Below are 19,577 nucleotides of genomic sequence, written 5' to 3'. Positions count from 1 at the left end.
GAAACTAGGCATGGCTAGTCTAGTGAAGAGAAGGACCAGGGGAGACATAATAGGAGTGTTCCAAAATGTAAGGGGCTGCCACAGAGAGGAGGGGGTTAACCTACTTTCCAAAGCACCTGAAGGCCAGACAAAGAATAATGGATGGAAACTGATTAAGGAGATTCAACCTGGAAATAAGGAGAAATTTTCTGACAGTGAGAGCAATCAACCAATGGAACAGCTTGCCTTCAAAAGTTGTGGGAGTTTCATCACTGGAAGCTTTCAAGAAGAGATTGGACTGCCATTTGTCAGAAATGGTGTAGGGTCTGCTGCTTGGGCAGGGTGGGGGGGTTGGACTAGATCACCTGCAAGGTCCCTTCCAACTTTGTTAATCTGTTAAAAATCTGCATTTGGCAGCAAAGAAATGTATAAAATATAACTCTTTCCTGCCATCTATTGACTCTGCAGCCCACAGTCCTAATTTTTGGAGGGAGTGGGTATGGGAAATTTCACAGATAATTTACAGAGATAATAACTTTGTCTCTTAATATTTATTAATGATAACAGCTATAGAAAGAGTTTGTTAATAAATATAAAAGAATAAATATAAATATAATAAATAAGTATAAAAGAAAAAGAAAACCAAATATAATTTCAGCACCAGAAGCTGACATTTGTAGTTCCATTGAAAAAAATGTAAAGGAGGGAAAAAAGCCAAGATCTTAAAAATAGCAATAGCAATAGCAATAGCAATAGCAATAGCACTTAGACTTATATATTGCTTCACACTGCTTTACAGCCCTCTCTAAGCAGTTTACAGAGTCAGCATATTGCCCCCAACAATCTGGGTCCTCATTTTACCAACCTCCGAAGGATGGAAGGTTGAGTCAACCTTGAGCCTGGTGAGATTCAATCTGCCAAACTGCTGGCAGCTGGTGATCAGCAGAAGTAGCCTGAGGTACTGCACTGTAACCACTGCGCCACCATGACTCTTATAGAACATCCAAATATATTTTCATTTTCTTCAGGATTAGACTATTGTAATTCCAACAAGCTTGACCTAAACAGTGGGAAAAATGTAATCTATTCAAATGGTTCATATAAATATAACATTATTTTCAAACATGCATATTATCTATGTAAGCTAAAGTACAAAATATAAGTTTTGGGAGGATAGAAATGCTTGCCTGAAAAATGCTCCTTTTTTTTGTGTAATTTTTTTTTAATTTTTTTTCAAACTTAAATATAAAATATAACTTTCAAGAGCAGAGTCTCGATCCGGTCCATAGATGGTTACCACGCTTACATTTCTTTAACAAGCTCCATTCACAATTTCCCATTACATCTTTTACAAATGGAAATTCAAAACATAAAAAAGCGAGTTTTAACATAAATTCTAACATCTTCATCTAAGCAAATCCATTATATCAATACAATTTTAATTTCAAATTAACTTTTACTCATTTTTATATCTATATATCAAACTTAATTATATTTTTTCTTCTTCACCTTATATCTTTTACCATCAGCATCAAAAAAATTTTTTAACAATATTCTAACCTCTTATTCTAATTATTTACCCTACAATTTTATCACCACAAATCTTAATTTCAAATTCCATACCATTCCATTTTATTACACTTTATAAGATAAAATTCCATCTAATTCTTAATCTCTTGACCCTTTCCTCGATTCTTAATATCTTAAACTTTATCAATTTATCTTTGATTTTATCCAACTTATCATCTATTACACTTTTCATGTTACACAGATTTATCACACCATACCTCCTTCTATTATTTGGCTATTATCCAACGTATTCTGTTTGGCTGATTCCCAGCATATTCTTTTCCAGAGCACCAACTATTTTTGGCTAATTTCAATATAATCTCCTCCAAGCCTACCACCGTTATTGGCTGATTTCTAGCATATTTTGTTTGGCTGATTTCCAGCATAGTCTCCTCCTACACTCCCTCCATTGTTTGGCTGATTTCCAACATATTCTCCTCCAACTCTCCTCCTGTTTGTTTGGCTGATTTCCAGCATTTTATTGGCTGATTTCCATCATATTATGTTTGGCTGATTTCCAGCATAGTCCCCTCCAGGGCTCCGACTCTTGTTTGGCTGATTTCCAGCATAGTCTCCTCCAACTCTCCTGTAAGTGTTTGGCTGATTTCCAGCATTTTAACTAGTTTCCAACATATTTCCGAGTCTCAAACTCTTATCTAATTGGTATCCATCCCTCTTATTTTGACTTCCCCTTAACATATAATTATCTATTTTATGTCAGTTTCCAGCGCAGTCTTTCAAATTAATTCTCAATATATTTCATAATAATCATCATTCCCATCATATATTAAATTAAATCACAATTTGTCGCTAATATCTCTGTGTCTGATAGTTTGTTCAATAAAACCTTAATCCAATCCAATCATCAATCTAACATTTTTTTGCAAATTAAAATTAAAACATGTTACATGAAGCAGTAATTTTTTCTTAAAGTTGTCTCACAGTAATATATACTCTTCTTTATTATTTTAACCACCTATATATCCTCCTCTATTTTAATTGCCATCTCTTATTTTCTATTTTTATTACTCCAGAAGCCTTTCTGTTTTTATCCAAAAAACATGTATACCTTTAGGCTTTTAATCTTTACATTTCAGTTTAGTTACATTTAAAATTTATTACTTTATTTCCTCCTTTTCTTCCTTTTTCTCTCTGTCCATAAATGTTCCATTTCAAAGTTCATCTATTCAAATTAAAAAAAAATCTGTATGTTTCTTCAATGCTTTTATAATGTCTGTTCCATGTGTGATGCATCGACTTCCTGTCTTTTTTTCCTGCACCACACCTAATTTTTTTTGCTAAACTTGTTAATTTCCATTGTCAAATGTCCAAAATATTCCTTCTTTCTTCTTAAAATCATCTGGGACAAAGTAGAAATCTCCAAAGTCCATAGATCTGATGTTAATTTCAAAGTAATCCAAAGTAAAAAGCCATTTAAATCATCCCCCATCCCAACTTCAGCCATCACTGCAACCACTCGTTCTCCAGATGCAGGAACACCATGACCTTGATTGAAGGGAAGAATACTATTATGTCTAACTACAAACCCTCTACTAGACTCCCTCCTACTTTCCCAGGTGCAAGAAGGTGGCAACGTGGAAGCTTCCGGGGTTAATATAGCTTCCAAAGTTGACACCATATTTGATTTGGGTGGATTTTGTTTTGATCAGGCTTTTGCTGTGAAAATTTAACAGATGAAAGTTTAGTGCTTTTCAACATCTCTTGGCCATTTGTCCTTGCTCTAACATGTCTGTTAACAGAAGCTGAATGTTTCCAGTTTTTAACTGCACCGTTGATGAGGGGCTCAAGACTAAGGACAAAACAGCTTAGAATGTTGGTGGTCTGTTGCCTTTCAAATTCTTTTTCTTTAATTCATTTCACAGTGGACCAATTAGAAAGTGGATTCTCTAAGCATGAAGCATCCTCTTCAATTGCAATGTTAATGCCCATTTCCGCTGTAGTGTGATCAAAGCCTCATTAGCCAGTTATCAATAAATGATCCTCTGCATTAATTAAATATAAAAATGACTTTTTTTTATTGCTTTGAAGAGAGAAAAGATTAACATTGTCAATTATAGCTGAGGACAGGATCTCTGATTTTCAGACCGGAGGGAGGGGTGGAATCTAAATGAAGTGGCAAGCACTTTTGTAATTTCACAAATAGCTTATAAAAATATATAACTTTCCCTTCCATTGCTTTCATCTTCAGAAAATGGACTCTAGGTGAAACACTTTCTTCCACTTTAGAAGTAATTTCATTATTAGATTTCTTCTAACAGTTGTAATACAAAGAATGGAAAAGTAGCACGACTTTCCCCTTATCCCATCTTTTTTAACACATAAAAATGCAAAATATAAATATCCTGGACTACAGTGCTGGAGATCAAAGAAGCTATAAGAAAACAGATAAAACCTTTCTCAGGATTTCATCAAAGGACATTGGAGTGAGAGCAGCGGTGAAATCCGGCCGGATCTATCCAGCTCGCGTGAACTGGTAGCGCCTGTGATGCTGGGACGTCATTCCGTCCCGTTTTTGACCCTCTGTGCATGCACAGAAAGCTCTGTGCATGCGTAGGAGAGGCACGTGTGCATAGCGTGCTCCTGTTTCCGAACCTATAGCGAAGGTAAGTGGATTTCACCTCTGAGTGAGAGAACAGATACTAATATTTTTTAAAAAATTTGCTTAAAATGACATTGAATGCAAAAGCCTTTTAAGCATGCAAAAGTCACTCTTTTGTTGAGGGCTTTCAAGTATTAAGCCTCATTTGTTTGTTCCCCCCCTTTGCCAGAGTTAATAGCTTTCATGATTTATTTATTTTTTTGTCAGAAGAGGAAAATGAATTAGGGCTTTCACTTTAATCCTGCTATTTACCTGATCAACTTTAATCCTTGGAAGAATCTGAGCTTTCTAGGAAGGCAAGGAAAAGTCAAATCCCAGCTTTTGCTTTTGTGTTTTTTTGGAGGGAGGGGGTATGGGAAATTTCACAGATAATTTACAGAGATAATAACTTTCCATATTGTGTCAGCACCATTTTAATCTTTCAGCTACTTTCTGGTTTTGATCCAGTATTATTCATCTTTTTGATCACATGTGAGAATATTTTAGGTATTCCAAAGATGGAAGAGAGAGAGAAGATCATTGAGGGAGCCATGGGGATCAATACCGAAGGACTCCTTGAGACCTGGTATTGTCCTTCTGAAGAAGTGGTGCGAGCCCTTGAAGCTGCAGAGATGACACAAAGTCTAGGCACGTGGCCCAAGGAGTCGGATTCCTGGAAAAGTTGCCACTCTGATCCAATTCCAGAGATGGGGCCGGAAGAAAGACTGCCTGACTATTGTGCCGCTTCCAGCCCACTGAAGTCAACAGCCAACGAGCCAGAATGGAGGGATGTGCCAGCTTTGGGGTCCGGAAACTCCCAGGACTGGAACCTGTTGCCTCCATCTCGAAGCCAATCATTGACTGGTCTCCCAGAACGTTTTGAGCAGCTTGAAGTGGGGAGTTATGCTCCACGGTCCCAAGCTCCTCAAGTGAGATGCAGTTTAACATAACCTATGTTCACTATTCCTGATCCAGGACTTGGCAGCGGAACTAGGGCGCCACCAGCAACTTTCCGTGCCACTGATTTGTGCAACTGGCCCACATAGCAGGGGGAAGACAGCAGACTCCACCTGCACCCCCTCACCAACCGGCCTTCATGCTACCCCCTGTGGAATATATCCCCCCAAGCTGGGGATTCTATCGAGGCCAAGGGTGGGTCCAGTGCCAGTGGATGCCAGCACCCTCTGCTCCACTTTTTCCGGGATCCCCCTGGACCCAATACCCTTCAACGATCCCGACACAACACTGGGGCCTGATCCAGCAGCCAGCAGCAGCTCCACCGCAGGTTCCAGCTCAGCTGCCGGTGTTTGCCCCACCACCCACTGGAGCTCAACAGCAGGTCTCTGTCCTACTCGTCCGTCACCGTTCCACCAGCAAGGTCACCGCCACCCTGTTTTAGGGCCACATTCGATGGTAAGCCTATCAAACTGGCTTACTTCCTCAGCCGAGTCTGGGCCCATACACCCTGTTTCCCTGAAAATAGGACATGTCCCAAAAATAAGGCCAAGCCTCATTTTTGGGGTGGGTGTAAATATACGCCCTCCCCCGAAAATAAGCCCTCCAGCACGCGTGGCCATTTTTGCTATGGATTGTGGCCACTTTTGCAGCAGGAGGCCAAGCGTTGCACCCCATGTGCCTTGCAGCGGCCTTCCGAAAGGTACTGTAGCAGTAGCTATCCACAATTTTTTTACCCTTATTTCGTCCCGACCGTACTGGGCCACATGGGTCAGGATGAAATAAGGGTTAATAAATTGTGGATAGCTGCTGCTATGGTACCCTTCAGAAGGCCAGTGTGAGGTGCGAGTCTCCTGCTGCAGAAGTGGCTGCGCTCGAGGAGCGCTTTTGGGAGAGAAGACAAAGGGGAAGGTATCCCTTGCAAACTCCCACCCTGCTCCCGCCTCTCCGCCGGGTGGCTCCCAGCAGCCCCACGCGCCCAAAACCTGTGCCTGCCTGGATCCATTTTCCACAGTGCCCGGCTCTTTATCGAGGGGGGTGGGGGAGAAGCGAGAGGCATGGAGCGAGACAGGGCTTGGTTTTCTTGCTGTCTCTTCTCCCTCTCTCGCTGGGCATGGCAGGGCTTCCTGTCCCTGTCCCAATTGGATGCAATTGGGGATCGCAAGTGGGGAGGGGTGGGGCTGGGGAGACGTGAAATGTGTCTTACCTGCCTTGTAGCTCCAGCGCGTGTCTTGCCATTGTCTGCAGGCAAACACGTTGTAGGGTAAAAGAAATCTTGCGAGTGCAATCAAACTTCTCGAACTCGCGAGAAGTTTGATTTTACCCTACAACATGTTTGCCTGCAGACAATGGCGAGACACGCGACAGAGCTACAAGGCAAGTAACACGCGCGTCTTGTGTCTCCCCGACCCCACCCCTCCAGACCTGCCATCCCCAAATTGCATCCAATTTGGGGAGGGACAGGAAGCCCTGCCATGCCCAGCGAGAGGGAAGGAAGAGATGGCAAGAAGAGCGAGCCCTGTCTCACTCCATGCCTCTCGCTTCTCCCCTGCCCTACCTGCCATCCCCCTCGACAAAGAGACAGCAGGAAAGGGCAGAAGCGAGGCTGCTGTTACCATTGGGGTGCGTGGAGCCATCTTACCTACCTTGCAGCTCCGTCGCGTGTCTCGCATTGTCTGCAGGCAAACACGTAGGGTAAAAAAACCTTGCAAGTTCAATCAAACTTCTCGAACTCACGAGAAGTTTGGTTTTACCCTATGTGTTTGCCTGCAGACAACAGCAAGACATGCAACAGAGCTGCAAGGCAGGTAAGACGTGCATCTCACATCTCCCCGGCACCTGGCGAGGGGGGGGAGAAGAGACTGCAAGACGTGTCTTGCTTCTCCCCCGCCCCACATGCCACCCCCCTCAATAAAGAGCCAGGTGATGTGGAAAAGGGAGCCGTGCGGGTGCAGGCTTTGGGCATTTGGGGCTCCTGGGGATTGCCCGGCAGAGAGGTGGGAGTGGGGTGGGAGTTTGCAGGCGAGGGGGATGGATGGATGGATGGATGGATGGGAAGCGGGCAAGTGCCCAGCGAACAGTTGACGAGTGGCTGTGTTGCGCTGCCACAACAGCGCAACACAGCAGAAGCCATGAGGTGGCCACGCTCGCTGTTTCCTGCACCCCCAAAATAATAAGACACCCCCCCCGATAATAAGGCCAAGCCCTTATTTCGGGGTTCAAAAAAATATAAGACAGGGTCTTAGTTTTGGGGAAACACATTAGATCAGTATGGAGAACAATACAAAACTGATCGTGACTTAGTATCCAGATTTCAGAGGGGATGAATGAAGGAGACATTTCAGATTGGATAGCCCAGCTGCACAATGAGGGAGCTGCTGAACTAAACCATGCTGAAGCCTTTGTTGAACTGCTCCGGGCCAGATTCGAAGACCCTGACCGAATCAATGAGAATGAAGCCACAATAAAAGTGATGAAGCAAGGTAACTGACCCATAAAAGACTTTGTATGGGACTTTAGGCGGGTTGCAGGGAACCTGCCCCATTGGCCAGACTGCATCCTCCTGCACTACTTTAAAGAAGCCATTGATCAGGAGGTCAGAAAAGCATGTGGCAAGACTTCCGGTTGATGTCGTAGCGGGAACGGACTGGAAAATAGTGGGCTCTGATGAGCCGCGCGAAATCCAGCTAGACGAACCACTGCCGGGAGGCTTTCAAGCCAAAGCCGTCTTATAGGGATGAAGAAAGGCGCTTCGCGGACAGCAAGGAATTGGCAATTTCCTCACTAGAACAGAAAGAGCTCTCCCGAAGCGTCAGCGGGGGCGGCAGCCATCTTATGGTGGCTGCTTCGAAGCTGGGACAACCGGACCGAAGAATTGAGCAGGAGTGGCGTTTGGACGGAGTGCCAGAACTGGGTGAGATAACTGCCAATTTAAACTAAGAAAAACAGGAATTGAAGTCTTAAAGGAATCCCTGAATTTGGACTAGCAACTTCCCTTGGGAAGAAAAAACACAAACGCAGAAAAAAGAGAAAGCATGGACTGTAACACAAAGAATCTAAGAGGAAGTCTTGCATTTGGAAAATTGGGGAAAAACAAAATATTTTAAAAAGGGAATAAACAATTTTTGGAAGAAAGGCAACAAATTATAAGAGGTTTTGAAAAATTACTGAGTATTTTGATAAACAACTGGATTTAAAATACTATTTTGCAACATGTAGAAACGGAGAGTGCCATTGGCTGGAGAAAAGAAAAAGTACTGTGATACTGTATTCAAATAGACAAAACAGGAAGCAGCTGTTTGAAAAATAAGGGAATATTTTAAGAAGAAAAGAAGAGGAGATATAAGAAAATTACATAGACTTTAAATTTAGGGTAAGTGAGAACATTTAAGGAGTGACTATGTTTTACATCTGGGTGGTTGATTTTTTCCCCTGCTCTTCTGGAAGATAGCCTCATAATGAGATTTGACTGTTGCTGAATTTGGATAATAATGAATAATTGAGAAGAACATTTTAATTTTAAAGAATAAAAGGAATAATCGAAGGAAAGAAGAAAAGAAGCGGAAATACAAGAAAACTATATAGACTTTAAATTCTGGTTAAGTTCATAGAGAAATAATTGGGAAGGTATTAAATTGTTATCAAATGGAGTTGCAGATATATGAAGAGTTACTTTTGATGCTTAAAAGCATGCGTGAATCTTTAATAGGCAAAAAAGAAATGGAGAATTCATTTAAAAATACAGAAAAAGAAAAGGAAGAGGAGTTGGAAGAGGAAAATTTAAATGAGAAACAAGAAATTAATAATGTTGAAGAGAAAGTATTAAAAAATAGAAATCAGAAAATTTCACAGAAATGTTTGGGAATGTTAAAAGAGCAGAGAGGAAAGGAGGAAAATCCCCCTAAAAAAGAAAGAGACAAAAGGGAAAAAGGGGAATATCTGGAAGAGACAAGAGAAAACTTTAGTAAGGGAAGTTCAAACAACACAACAAAAAAAGATAAAAGAAGCCAGAAGAAATGTAACACATATAAAAAGAAAAAAAAAAGAATTGAGAAATTAGAGTGAGATAAAGGGTCATGCAAAAAACTATTAGAAAAGGAGATGTTAAAAAGATTTTGAGATGATGGTTAAAGATGAGATGATGAGGTAAACGTTAGCAAATATAAATAAAATAGATTAATAAATGGGAATGGGAAAGTAGACAATAATAATAGTGTTTTTAAAGCTTTTTAAATTAGAATGAAATTTTAATTGTTATAATAGTGGCAAGAGAGAAGTATAGGCTATACTGCGATGTTAGCTAGATGAAAGCATTAATGAATTGATAAAGAAATATGTGCGAATAACATGGCAGAAGTTGAAAAAATAAGATATGGTGGAAATTGATGATAAGTGATTATATGATAAAGATTTTATTTATTTATTTATTGGTTCGATTTATATGCTGCCCTTCTCCGGAGACTCAGGGTGGCTTACAATGCGTTAAGCAATAGCCTTTATATTTTTGTATATACCCGCTTAGTAGGGCTTTCGGCTCCCCCTAAACGGTGTTCTTTTTTATATAAAATCAGCTTTTTGCCCCCACAATCCGGGTCCTCACTTTACCTACCTCGAAAGGATGGAAGGCTGAGTCAATCTTGAGCCTGGTGAGATTTGAACTTGCAGTAATTGCAGGCAGCTGGTGCTATTTAACAGCACTTTAGTCTGCTGCGCCACCAAGATGAATGAATAGAATTTGTTTCCATTAAATCCTAATAGGTAGAAATATGAAAATAAGTAATTTGACAATACTATTAATTTTGATAACAATGTAATTAAAATGAATATTTAAAATGCTAATTGTATAGAAAATAACAATGTTGAAAACATGAAAGTGTTCATTTTTGCAAAGAAGAAGAAATACAATATGTTGGTGATAAACCACAGCAGTTGGAAAAGTGAAAAAAAGTAATTTAATAATATTATCAATTTTGATAATAAAGTAAATTAAGATGAATGTATTATTGTTAATGAATGAGAAAAAGGAATAGAGAGACTCTTCCGGAAATGAAGAAAGATGGTAAACAACTGGAACAACTGTAATTGAGAAGGCGCAAAGTGATGTTATATGAATATAAAATGATAAAAAATAATGGGGAAATTAATATGGCAGAAATTGAAATAATAAGATATGGAGAAAAATGATAAATTTGGGATAAAAAATAATGGGAGAAAATTAATATGTCAGAAGTTGAAATAAGATATGGAGAAAAATTATAAATTTGGGATAAAGGATTGCACAAAAGAGATGAATATTGGAAAAAATGGGAAGATTAAGAAGTATTATAATGATGATTTTGATTATGTATAAGATGTGACCCAGTCAACACTCTGTTCATAAAATATGTATGATGAAAGAAATTATTTTTAATAAAACTTATTTTTAAAAAAAGAAGGAAAGAAAAGCATGTGGCATTCGAGGGGTGCCAGAGCAACTGCAGGACTGGTATACCATGTCCATAGCTCTGGACAGAGAAATATACCTACACCGTAAAACCTTAGCGGAGAAGCCACCCCGGAGGACTTTGGCTAGACGTTCTCTTTCTAAACCTGCTGAGACCCCTCCTTCTCAACCTACAGGGGCTATTAAGTGCTACCGTTGTGGAAAAACGGGTCATTGGGCTTCCGAATGTTGGCCCCTGTGCCAGTTCCACAACCACGTCCTCCCATGGTCACCATAGGCAGAAGGGGCCCAAGAAAGCCCCCATACACCAGCCACTTTGCCCAACAAGTCGTACAGGTGCCCCTCGCCACCGAAGAGAGCGAGGAACCTCTGGCCAAAGGAGCTCCTCCCAGCGAGGCTACCAATGAAGATGACCCGATGGTGCAGCCATTCCCCCTTTCCAGTTAAAGTGAAATTAGTAGTGCCTGAGACAGGGGAGCAAGGAGAACTATCAGCAGTAATAGATACAGGCTGTACAAGATGCTTAATTGAGCATCCAATCGTTGAACAATTAGGGATAAAAAGACAGCCCTGAAAACCCCAATTAAGTTCAAACAGGTGGATGGAATGTTAATTGGAGGGGTTCCAGCCACCCAAGTAGCCAAACTGGTAAAATTAGAAATGTGGATGCATCATGAACTTGTACGATTTATAGTGGCACCAAAGATGTCTGAAGCTGACATATTAGGACTTGCGTGGCTTGACAAATGGTCCCCTACCATTAAATGGGAAGATGAATACCAGAAAATCATAATTGGCTGCAGCCCACTGCTCCCCGTCCCTCCTCCCAAGAGACTGCCAATCTATAAGAACCAACCACCAGAAGCAGCAGCCGCTGTTTCAGAATTATCTCCAGGTGAACCCGATTCCTAAGGAATATAGAGACCTAGCTGAGGCATTCAGTGAGGAATAGTGTAACATCCTTCCCCCTCATTGAGCCACTGATTGTGCCATTGAATTAGAACCTGGGGCCAAGTTACCGAAACCGAGAATGTACTCATGACGCCTGCGGAAATGACCGAGTTGAGGAAATACATAGATACCAACCTAGCTAGAGGATTCATTGAGACTGCAAAATCTAGAGTGGCAGCCCCCGTATTGTTTAAAAAGAAAGATGAGGGGATGAGATTATGTGTTGATTTTAGGGACATGAACTCCATTTGCATACAAAATACCTACCCCCTACCCCTAATGAAGGACTTGCTGAACCACTTGTCAAAAGGCAAAATCTTCACCAAGCTAGATGTAAGGGAAGCCTACTACCGAGTCCGCATAAAGGAGGGAGACGAATGGGAAATGGCTTTTATCTGCCTGCTGGGCAGCTTCCAATTCTGGGTCATGCCTTTTGGACTTCAAGGGGCCCCCACAGTATTTATGCAACTGATAAATGAGATGCTACATGAACTCTTGTATAAGGGAATCCTAGTTTACCTGGGATAATGTTCTTCTTTCAGCGAAAATATGGAAGATCACATCAAACTAGTCAGACAAGTGCTGAAAAAACTCCTAGCAGCCAAACTTTATGCGAAGCTGTGGAAATGTGAATTCCATAAGCAGTCCTTGGACTACCTGGGCTATCAGGTGTCTAACCAAGGGATCGAAATGGACCCAGGAAAGGTGAGTGCTGTGCTAGATTGGCAACCCCCATGAACATGTAAGCAACTTCAAAGCTTCCTGAGGTTTGCGAATTTTTATAGACAATTCATCCCTTCCTTTGCAGAGATTGCGCTCCCTTTAATGGAGTTACTAGAAACTGGTCCGTCCCTGACCAAACCAAAACCTAGCCAACCTCTCGCTTGGACAATGGACTGTCAGAAATTGTTCGAACAGTTAAAACGACTGTTTGTTGCGGAGCCAATCCTCCAGCACCCTGATCCAAATAAACCCTTCATAGTCCAAGCCGATACCAGTGATGTGGCTATAGTGGCTGTTCTACTTCAGAGGAACGTTCAAAACAAATTAATGCCTTCTGCTTATGTGTCAAAAAAGTTAACGGACACTGAACGCAGGTGGGCGGTATGGGAGGCTTTTGCAGTGCGATGGCCTCTCTTATCCTGGAGACATTTCCTAAAGGGGGTTAAGGAGATTTTCAAGGTGTGGACTGATCATAAAAACCTCAAGACACTAAAGACCCCTCGAAAGCTTTCCCCCAAGCAAATTCACTGGGCTCAATATTTTAAACAGTTTAACTTCAAACTAAAATACATCCCTGGGGGGAGAAACCAACTGGCTGATGCTTTGTCCAGAAAACCCCAATTTGACAGCCGATGAGAAGAAATAGTACATGCCATGATCTCTGAGGCTCAGCGAGCTGGTCAAGCACGCACTAGAGCACAAACCAGACTCCGTTCCAACCTCCCCGAAGACAAGTTGATGGTGGAGTTAAAAGCTGCACTATCAGACGATGCATGGTTCAAAGAAAACCAAACGGACTTAATGTTACGGGAGGGACTGGCTTGGGAAGGAAGTACCGTGTTTCCCCGAAAATAAGATCCTGTCTTATATTTTTTTGAACCCTGAAATAAGCGCTTGGCCTTATTGCCATGCGCTCAAAAGCCCGATTGGGCTTATTATCAGGGAATGTCTTATTTTGGGGAAAACAGGATAAGATTTATATGCCCAGCTGCATGAGACTGCTAGTGCTAAAACGTAGTCATAACTAGGGGGGCACTTTGGGTTCTTAAAAAACCCTTCATTTGGTGAGAAGGCAATTCTGGTGGCCAGGGATGAAAACTGAGGTAGAGGACTATATCAAAAGCTGCGCTATTTGTGCCACTATGAAACCCCAACCGGGGAAGCCCCCTGGTTTTCTCCAGCAAGTGACAGAACCTACACAACCATGGGAGGAGATTGCAATGGACTTTGTCATTGACCACCTAGAAAGCAGAGGAAATACTGTGATTTGGACTGTCATTGATTTATTCTCAAAACAAGCACACTTCACTGCCTGTAAAGGACTACCCTCTCCCAAAAAGCTGGCAAACCTTTTTGTGAAGCACATTTACAGGCTATATGGTGTTCCGCAGAGAGTAATATCAGATCGTGGGGTCCAATATACTGGAAGGAGTTCCTGAAGTCCATTGGGTCGTCCCAGGGGCTTAGCTTGGCCTTCCATCTGGCTACTAACGGACCCACGGAACGATCGAACACAATGATAGAACATCAACAAGAAAACTAGGCAGATTTATTACCGGAGTAGCTTATTATAATCCAGTACACAGTAAAACAGGGTTGATTCTTTTTCAAATAACTACTGGCATGGATTTTGTGCCTATGCCTGAATTGCCTAGAGAACCACCAACTTCCATGTCTCTAACGAAATGGATAACTTCATTGCAAAAGGGGAGAATACTAAGAAAGCTCTAGCGGAAGCAACTGAGAAATATAAAACCCAGGCAGACAAACACAGATCTCTCCAGCTGCCTTTTCGAATAAGAGATAAAGTGTATTTGTCAACTATGTACCTAAGATTGAGGCTACCTAGCAAGGAATTCGGACCAAAATTCATCAGTCCTTTCCCTAGTGAAAGTGATTAACCCTGTAACTGTCCAGCTAAGCCTCCCTCAAATCCTAGGGATAATACATCCGTTTCACAGCAGCCTATTGAAACCAGCCGTGTGATCTACCTTGAGACCCTTACCAGCTGCTCCCCCCCAACCTATGATAGTACAAGGTGAAACTCATTATGAAGTCAAGAAGATTCTTGATTCTAGGTTACAATGGAGTTAGTACTCTGGAAAGGGTACCCTTTGTCAGAAGCTATGTCGGTAAAAAGTTGGGATATGAAAGCTGATAGACTAGTAAAAAAATTTCATGATAAATTCCCTGACAAGTCAAAGGGGCCTCCGGGAGGGGGGAGAGGGGGTTAAGCAGTTTTATGAACAATGTGTTAACTTCTCTTTGTGTTTCTTCTATTTATTTTCCAGGGCGTGTTTTTTTTCTCGGGGGGGGGAGACGCCTGTCAGCTTTGGAAGCCATATTAACCCTGGAAGCTTCCACGCTGCCACCGTCTTGCGCCTCGGAAAGTAGGAGGGGGGATTTAATAGGCGGTTTGTAGTTAGACATAATAGCATTCTCCCCTTCAGTCAAGGTCATGGTGTTCCTGCATTTGGAGAAGGAGTGGTTGCAGTGATTGCTGAAGTTGGGATGGAGGATGATTGGGCCATGTGATGGACTGATAGGTGCAGGGGGCTGGATTTGGGATTTTGATTTACTGAGGGAAAACCCGGAACTCTCAGATTCAAGTTTTCTCAGATGTGCCAGTATACCTGCTCTAATGGGAACTTTGAGAAAATGCCTTGTCTGAGTTTTTAATTAGAGTTGGGGTTTTCCGGAAGACTGACATATGGATGCAATAAGCACTTGTCCAAAATCACATCTGTTTCTCTGCCTCCTTATTTTGATGTCACAGCTAGCACATGTAAATTATAGAATGGACGTTGTCTTACCTGAACGTCCTTTTTCTGGGCGCTGCGTACACTATCCATGCATGGGTTAATCCTTCAGTATTTGGCAACAACTGAGTGAAAGAAACAAAAGGCTCTTCCCCTTTCCGGCCCCCAAGCCACGCCTCTGTACCCATGATCCCCCAGTCTGAACGAAAGGCGCAGCTAACAAGGAATCCACAAGAGTAACTTTATCAAACTCAACTTTATTAACATCAACTTGAAACAGGGGCCGGTAGAAAGAAACCCCGACAGTCACAGGGGGAGCAGTCAGCCCAAGAGGGAGGGTTATGGATAGTGTACGCAGCGCCCAGAAAAAGGACGTTCAGGTAAGACAACGCCCATTTTCCTGTGCGCTGCTCCCACTATTCATGCATGGGATATACCCAAGCTCAAATCCCCTGGGCGGGAGGCTGACTGTCTCCACCGTTGTCCTCCAACACCACTTTCTGAAGTACTCTGCGGCCTAACGACGCCTCGGCGGAGTTGTACACATCGATTTTGTAGTGGCGAATGAACGGTGTGAGGGACGACCAGGTCGCTGCCCTGCAGATGTCCACTACCAAGGCTTGAGTGGCCCAGGCCGCCGACGTGGCCGCACTGCGGGTAGAGTGGGGGAGGATTCTGCCCGGTGCCGGCCTGGAGCTTGAATCATAGGCCATAGCGATGCAGGCCTTAATCCATCTGCTGACCGTGGCTGCTGATACCTTCTGACCCATGGACCTCGGACTAAAGGAAACCAGGAGGCCCTCGGTGCGGCGGAAGGGTTTGGTCCGACGGATGTAGATGCAGATAGCGCGTCGGACGTCCAGCGTGTGCCACCTCTCCTCCCTGGCATCTCGAGGTGAAGGACAGAAATCCGGTAGGATGAGTTCTTGGGCCCGATGAAACCACGAGTTGACCTTTGGGATGAAAGCCGGGTCCAGGCGTAACGTCACCGTGGATTCACGAAATATGCATAAGTCCTTGCGGACTGAGAGAGCCGCTATCTCTGAGACTCTTCTCGCCGAGGTGATCGCCAGCAAGAAGGTCACCTTAAATGAGAGGTACTTGAGAGGGGCTGAGTTTAGGGGTTCGAAGGGGGGACTGGTCAGTGCTCGCAGAACCAGAGTCAAGTCCCATGACGGATAACGATGCACTGCGGGAGGTCGAAGGTTCATGGCCCCATGTAGAAACCCCTTAATGCGCGGGTGGTGCGCGAGCGACTGGTACGGGGGCAAGCAATGACCGTCGATAGCGCAGCTGTCTGCCTTCGTAAGGTTGCGGGGGTCAGGCCCTTGTCGAGGCCGGCTTGTAGAAATTGCAGGATGTCACGAACATCCGCTGATGTCGGGTCGGTGTGTTGTCGGGTAGTCCAGCGACAGAACGCCTGCCAAGACGCCTCATAGATGCAGGTCGTAGACGGATGTCTAGCCGCTTGTATGGTGGCCACGACTTCATCTGGCAGGTTGTCCTTTTTCAGGATGACACGTTCAAATGCCAAACGGCTAATTGCAGCCACTGGGGTTCTGGGTGCGTGACCTCCCCCTGGCGAAGGACGAGCCGCCGTGGCGGGATCACCCATGGTTGGTCCACGGAAAGCGCCACTAGGTCGGCGTACCACGGCCGCCGGGGCCAGTTCGGGGCTACCAGGAGCAGATCGGCCTTTTCCGATAGCAGTTTTCGGATGAGGCGGGGAATTAGGGGCACTGGTGGAAACGCGTACAGGAGACCCTCGGGCCACCTGCAGCGCAACGCATCGTGGTCCTCCGCCTGAGGTGTCGGGTAGCGTGACACGAAGTGGGGAAGCTGAGCGTTGGCCGGGGTTGCAAAGAGATCCACCACCGGGCTTCCGAAGCGTGAGGCGAGCTCCCGGAACAGTTGTGGATGGAGTTGCCATTCCACTTGGTCTATTGTCTCTCTGCTGAGCCAGTCTGCTCTGACATTGGATGCCCCCGAGATGTGGTCCGCCCTGATCGAGAGAAGGTGGCTCTCCGCCCAGTTGAAGAGATCGGCGGCCTCTCGCATCAGGGTGCGGGACCTTGTGCCCCCCTCTCTGTTGACGTGCGCCTTGGCCGAGATGTTGTCGGTCAGGATCAGGACATGATGTTCTCGCACCGTCAATTGGAACTCTCGAAGGGCCAGTCTGATCGCCCGAAGTTCCAGAAAGTTGATGCTGCACTGACTCTCCTGCCGGGACCACTGTCCCTGTGCCACCAGGTTGTGGAGGTGGGCTCCCCACCCTCGAAGGCTTGCGTCGGTGGTGATGATCAGTCGTTCCGGCTCTAGGAAACTGGACCCCTTGAGCAGCGAAGGCAATATCCACCACCTGAGGGACTGGCGGACCTGAAGAGTGAGGAGTACTGTCCGTTTGGAGTTGGCCCTGCCTGCCCGCTGAAATGGGAGCAAAAACCACTGCAGAGGTCTCGAATGTCTGCGTGCCCACGGAACGATGCCGAAGCAGGATACCATCTTTCCGAGTAGGCAAGAAAGGTGGATCAGGGCCACTCTCCTCTTCGACAGGATCTGCTGTATCAGAGTGTGGATACTGTGGACTCTGTCTGGCGAAAGGTAAACCTGACCGCTGGCCGAGTCTATCAGTGCCCCCAGATGAAGTAGTCTGGTGGTGGGCTGCAGATGACTCTTTTCGAAGTTTATGGTGAAGCCGTGATCCTGGAAGACCTGCAGGACTCTCTTCATGTCTTCGGTGGCCTGATCTCGAGTGGAGGACAGGATCAGAATGTCGTCCAGATAGCAGAGCAACCTGATCGGGATGGTTCGAAGCCTGGCCGCTACCACCGCCACCAATTTGGTAAAGGTGCGGGGGGGCTGACGAGAGTCCGAATGGCATCGCACGGTACTGGTAATGTGTTCCCGCGAATTCGAATCTCAGGAACTGCCTGTGGTCCAGGTGAATGGGCACGTGAAGATAGGCCTCCCGGAGGTCGACTGATTGGAACAAGTTGCCCTGTCTCACCCCCGCTAGGATGGACTTGAGGGAGTGCATTTTGAACCTGTGGTATTGAACCGACAGGTTTAGCCGCTTTAAATTTAGTATGCCCCTCCAGCCCCCGGAGTTCTTGGGTACTAGAAAGAGGGTTGAATAGAACCCGGCCCCCCTCTGGGCGTGCGGCACTGCTTCGATGGCATTGACTTCCAGGAGGTGTTTTATCTCCTGTGACATTAAGTTCCGCTGTTCGGCGGAGCGGGGCATTGGACAGCGGACAAACCGATGGGGCGGCTGACCGGAAAATTCGATAGAGAGTCCCGAACCAGTCGTATGCCTTACCCAGGAGTCCGAGGTTGATTTGGCCCATTGCTGGTGGAAGTGAATGAGCCTTCCCCCTATGGGGCCTGCGGGCTTGGAGTCACTTCCCTCGTTTGGCTGGCTTCGGTCCACCACCACGGAAGTTGCGCCTCGGCTGCTGGTTTCACCCTCAGTCTCGGAACTGCTGCCAGTCCTGGAACCTATCTCCTCCCTGATAGTGAGGACGATGAGAAGAGGACCCCCTGGGTCCCGCGCTGGCACGAAAGGGCTGTTGTAGCGGATAAGGAGTGTACCGGCGTTCCTGGCGGCGGTAAGTCGATGGGAGGATCTTTCTCTTGTCCTTCCCCTCCACTAGCAGCGGTTCCAGCGCGGCGCCAAAGAGCTCTGGGGCTTTGTAAGGTGCGGCCACCAATTTCCATTTTGCTTTGAAGTCGGCCTTCCAGGGCCGGAGCCAGAAGAGTCTTCTAGCCGAAAGGGTTGAGGCTAGAGTCCTTGAGGCAAATTTGGCTGTGTTTAAAGAACTGTCTGCTGAGTATTCAGTGGCGGCTATTATCTTGTTTATATCCTGCTGGAGCCTGGTGTCCTCAGGGGGTAGTCTGTCCTGCAGGTGCCGGAGCCAAATAAGCGACGCACGGTTGAAGAAGGACGTCGCCGTCGCGGCTCTGATTGCCCAGCCCGCCGCCTGATGTGCCTTACGGAAGGCCCCCTCCATCCTCTTCTCCTCTGCCTTGAGAGAGTCAAGAGGGTCAGTGGAGATCAAGACCCCGGAGGACAATGCTGCCACAGGCTGGTCGACCGTAGGGAGCGTTAGGAGGTCCTCTAGCTCTGGGGCTGCGCAGTAGAGCTTCTTGTCCAGATTGCTGGGTGTGGCCAGGGAAGCTGGTTGTCCCCAGGGGTTCTGGATGACCTCCGCAAACAGCTGAGGGCACGGGATGAAATCCCTCTGCGGCTTTGATAGGTTGAAAAGGGCGTCGTGCGGCCCCGCTGCCGGTGGGGCCGCGGTTGTGACATCCCCTGGTACTCCGAGGTTGGTTGTGAGTCGGGCCTTGTGGAGCAGGGACTTGAACAAGGCCGGACGGAAGAGGCCTGTAAATGCCGGTGTGTCGGGCGCTAGACCCTCATCCTCTGATAGCTCCATCTCCTCAGGCCCATCCTCTGCTTGGTCTGATTCCTCCGAAGAGAAGTCCTGACCTCGTCTGGGAAGAGGCTGGGGTTGGGGTTGGTGGCGCCGTGACTGGCTCGGGGCGGCTTGGACTGGAGCTTGAGACGACTGCTGCAGGGTTGCGCTGAAGAAGGAGGAAA

The 19,577-nt window shown here is 45.4% G+C and overlaps 1 protein-coding gene across 4 annotated transcripts in view; it reads right to left on the bottom strand.

Annotated features, from left to right (window-relative positions):
- Positions 1 to 19,577, bottom strand: part of ZCRB1 (zinc finger CCHC-type and RNA binding motif containing 1) — an 81,711-nt gene that overhangs the window by 43,228 nt on the left and 18,906 nt on the right. For 3 of the 4 annotated variants that reach the window (XM_070946927.1, XM_070946926.1, XM_070946928.1), the window contains exon 2: positions 845 to 1,039. The exons of the other annotated variant lie outside the window; for it this stretch is intronic. In XM_070946927.1, coding sequence (XP_070803028.1) covers positions 845 to 982 — 138 coding nt within the window. In that variant the 5' untranslated portion in view covers positions 983 to 1,039. The remainder of the gene's footprint in view (positions 1 to 844; positions 1,040 to 19,577) is intronic. 4 annotated transcript variants of the gene reach the window in all.

Source organism: Pituophis catenifer, unplaced genomic scaffold, assembly GCF_029215685.1.
Source record: "Pituophis catenifer annectens isolate HBS135680 unplaced genomic scaffold, rPitCat1.0.hap2 SCAF_7, whole genome shotgun sequence".
Classification (NCBI taxonomy): domain Eukaryota; kingdom Metazoa; phylum Chordata; class Lepidosauria; order Squamata; family Colubridae; genus Pituophis; species Pituophis catenifer.
Note: the sequence above shows the minus strand (reverse complement) of the source record. Positions and strands in the feature narration are given on the sequence as shown.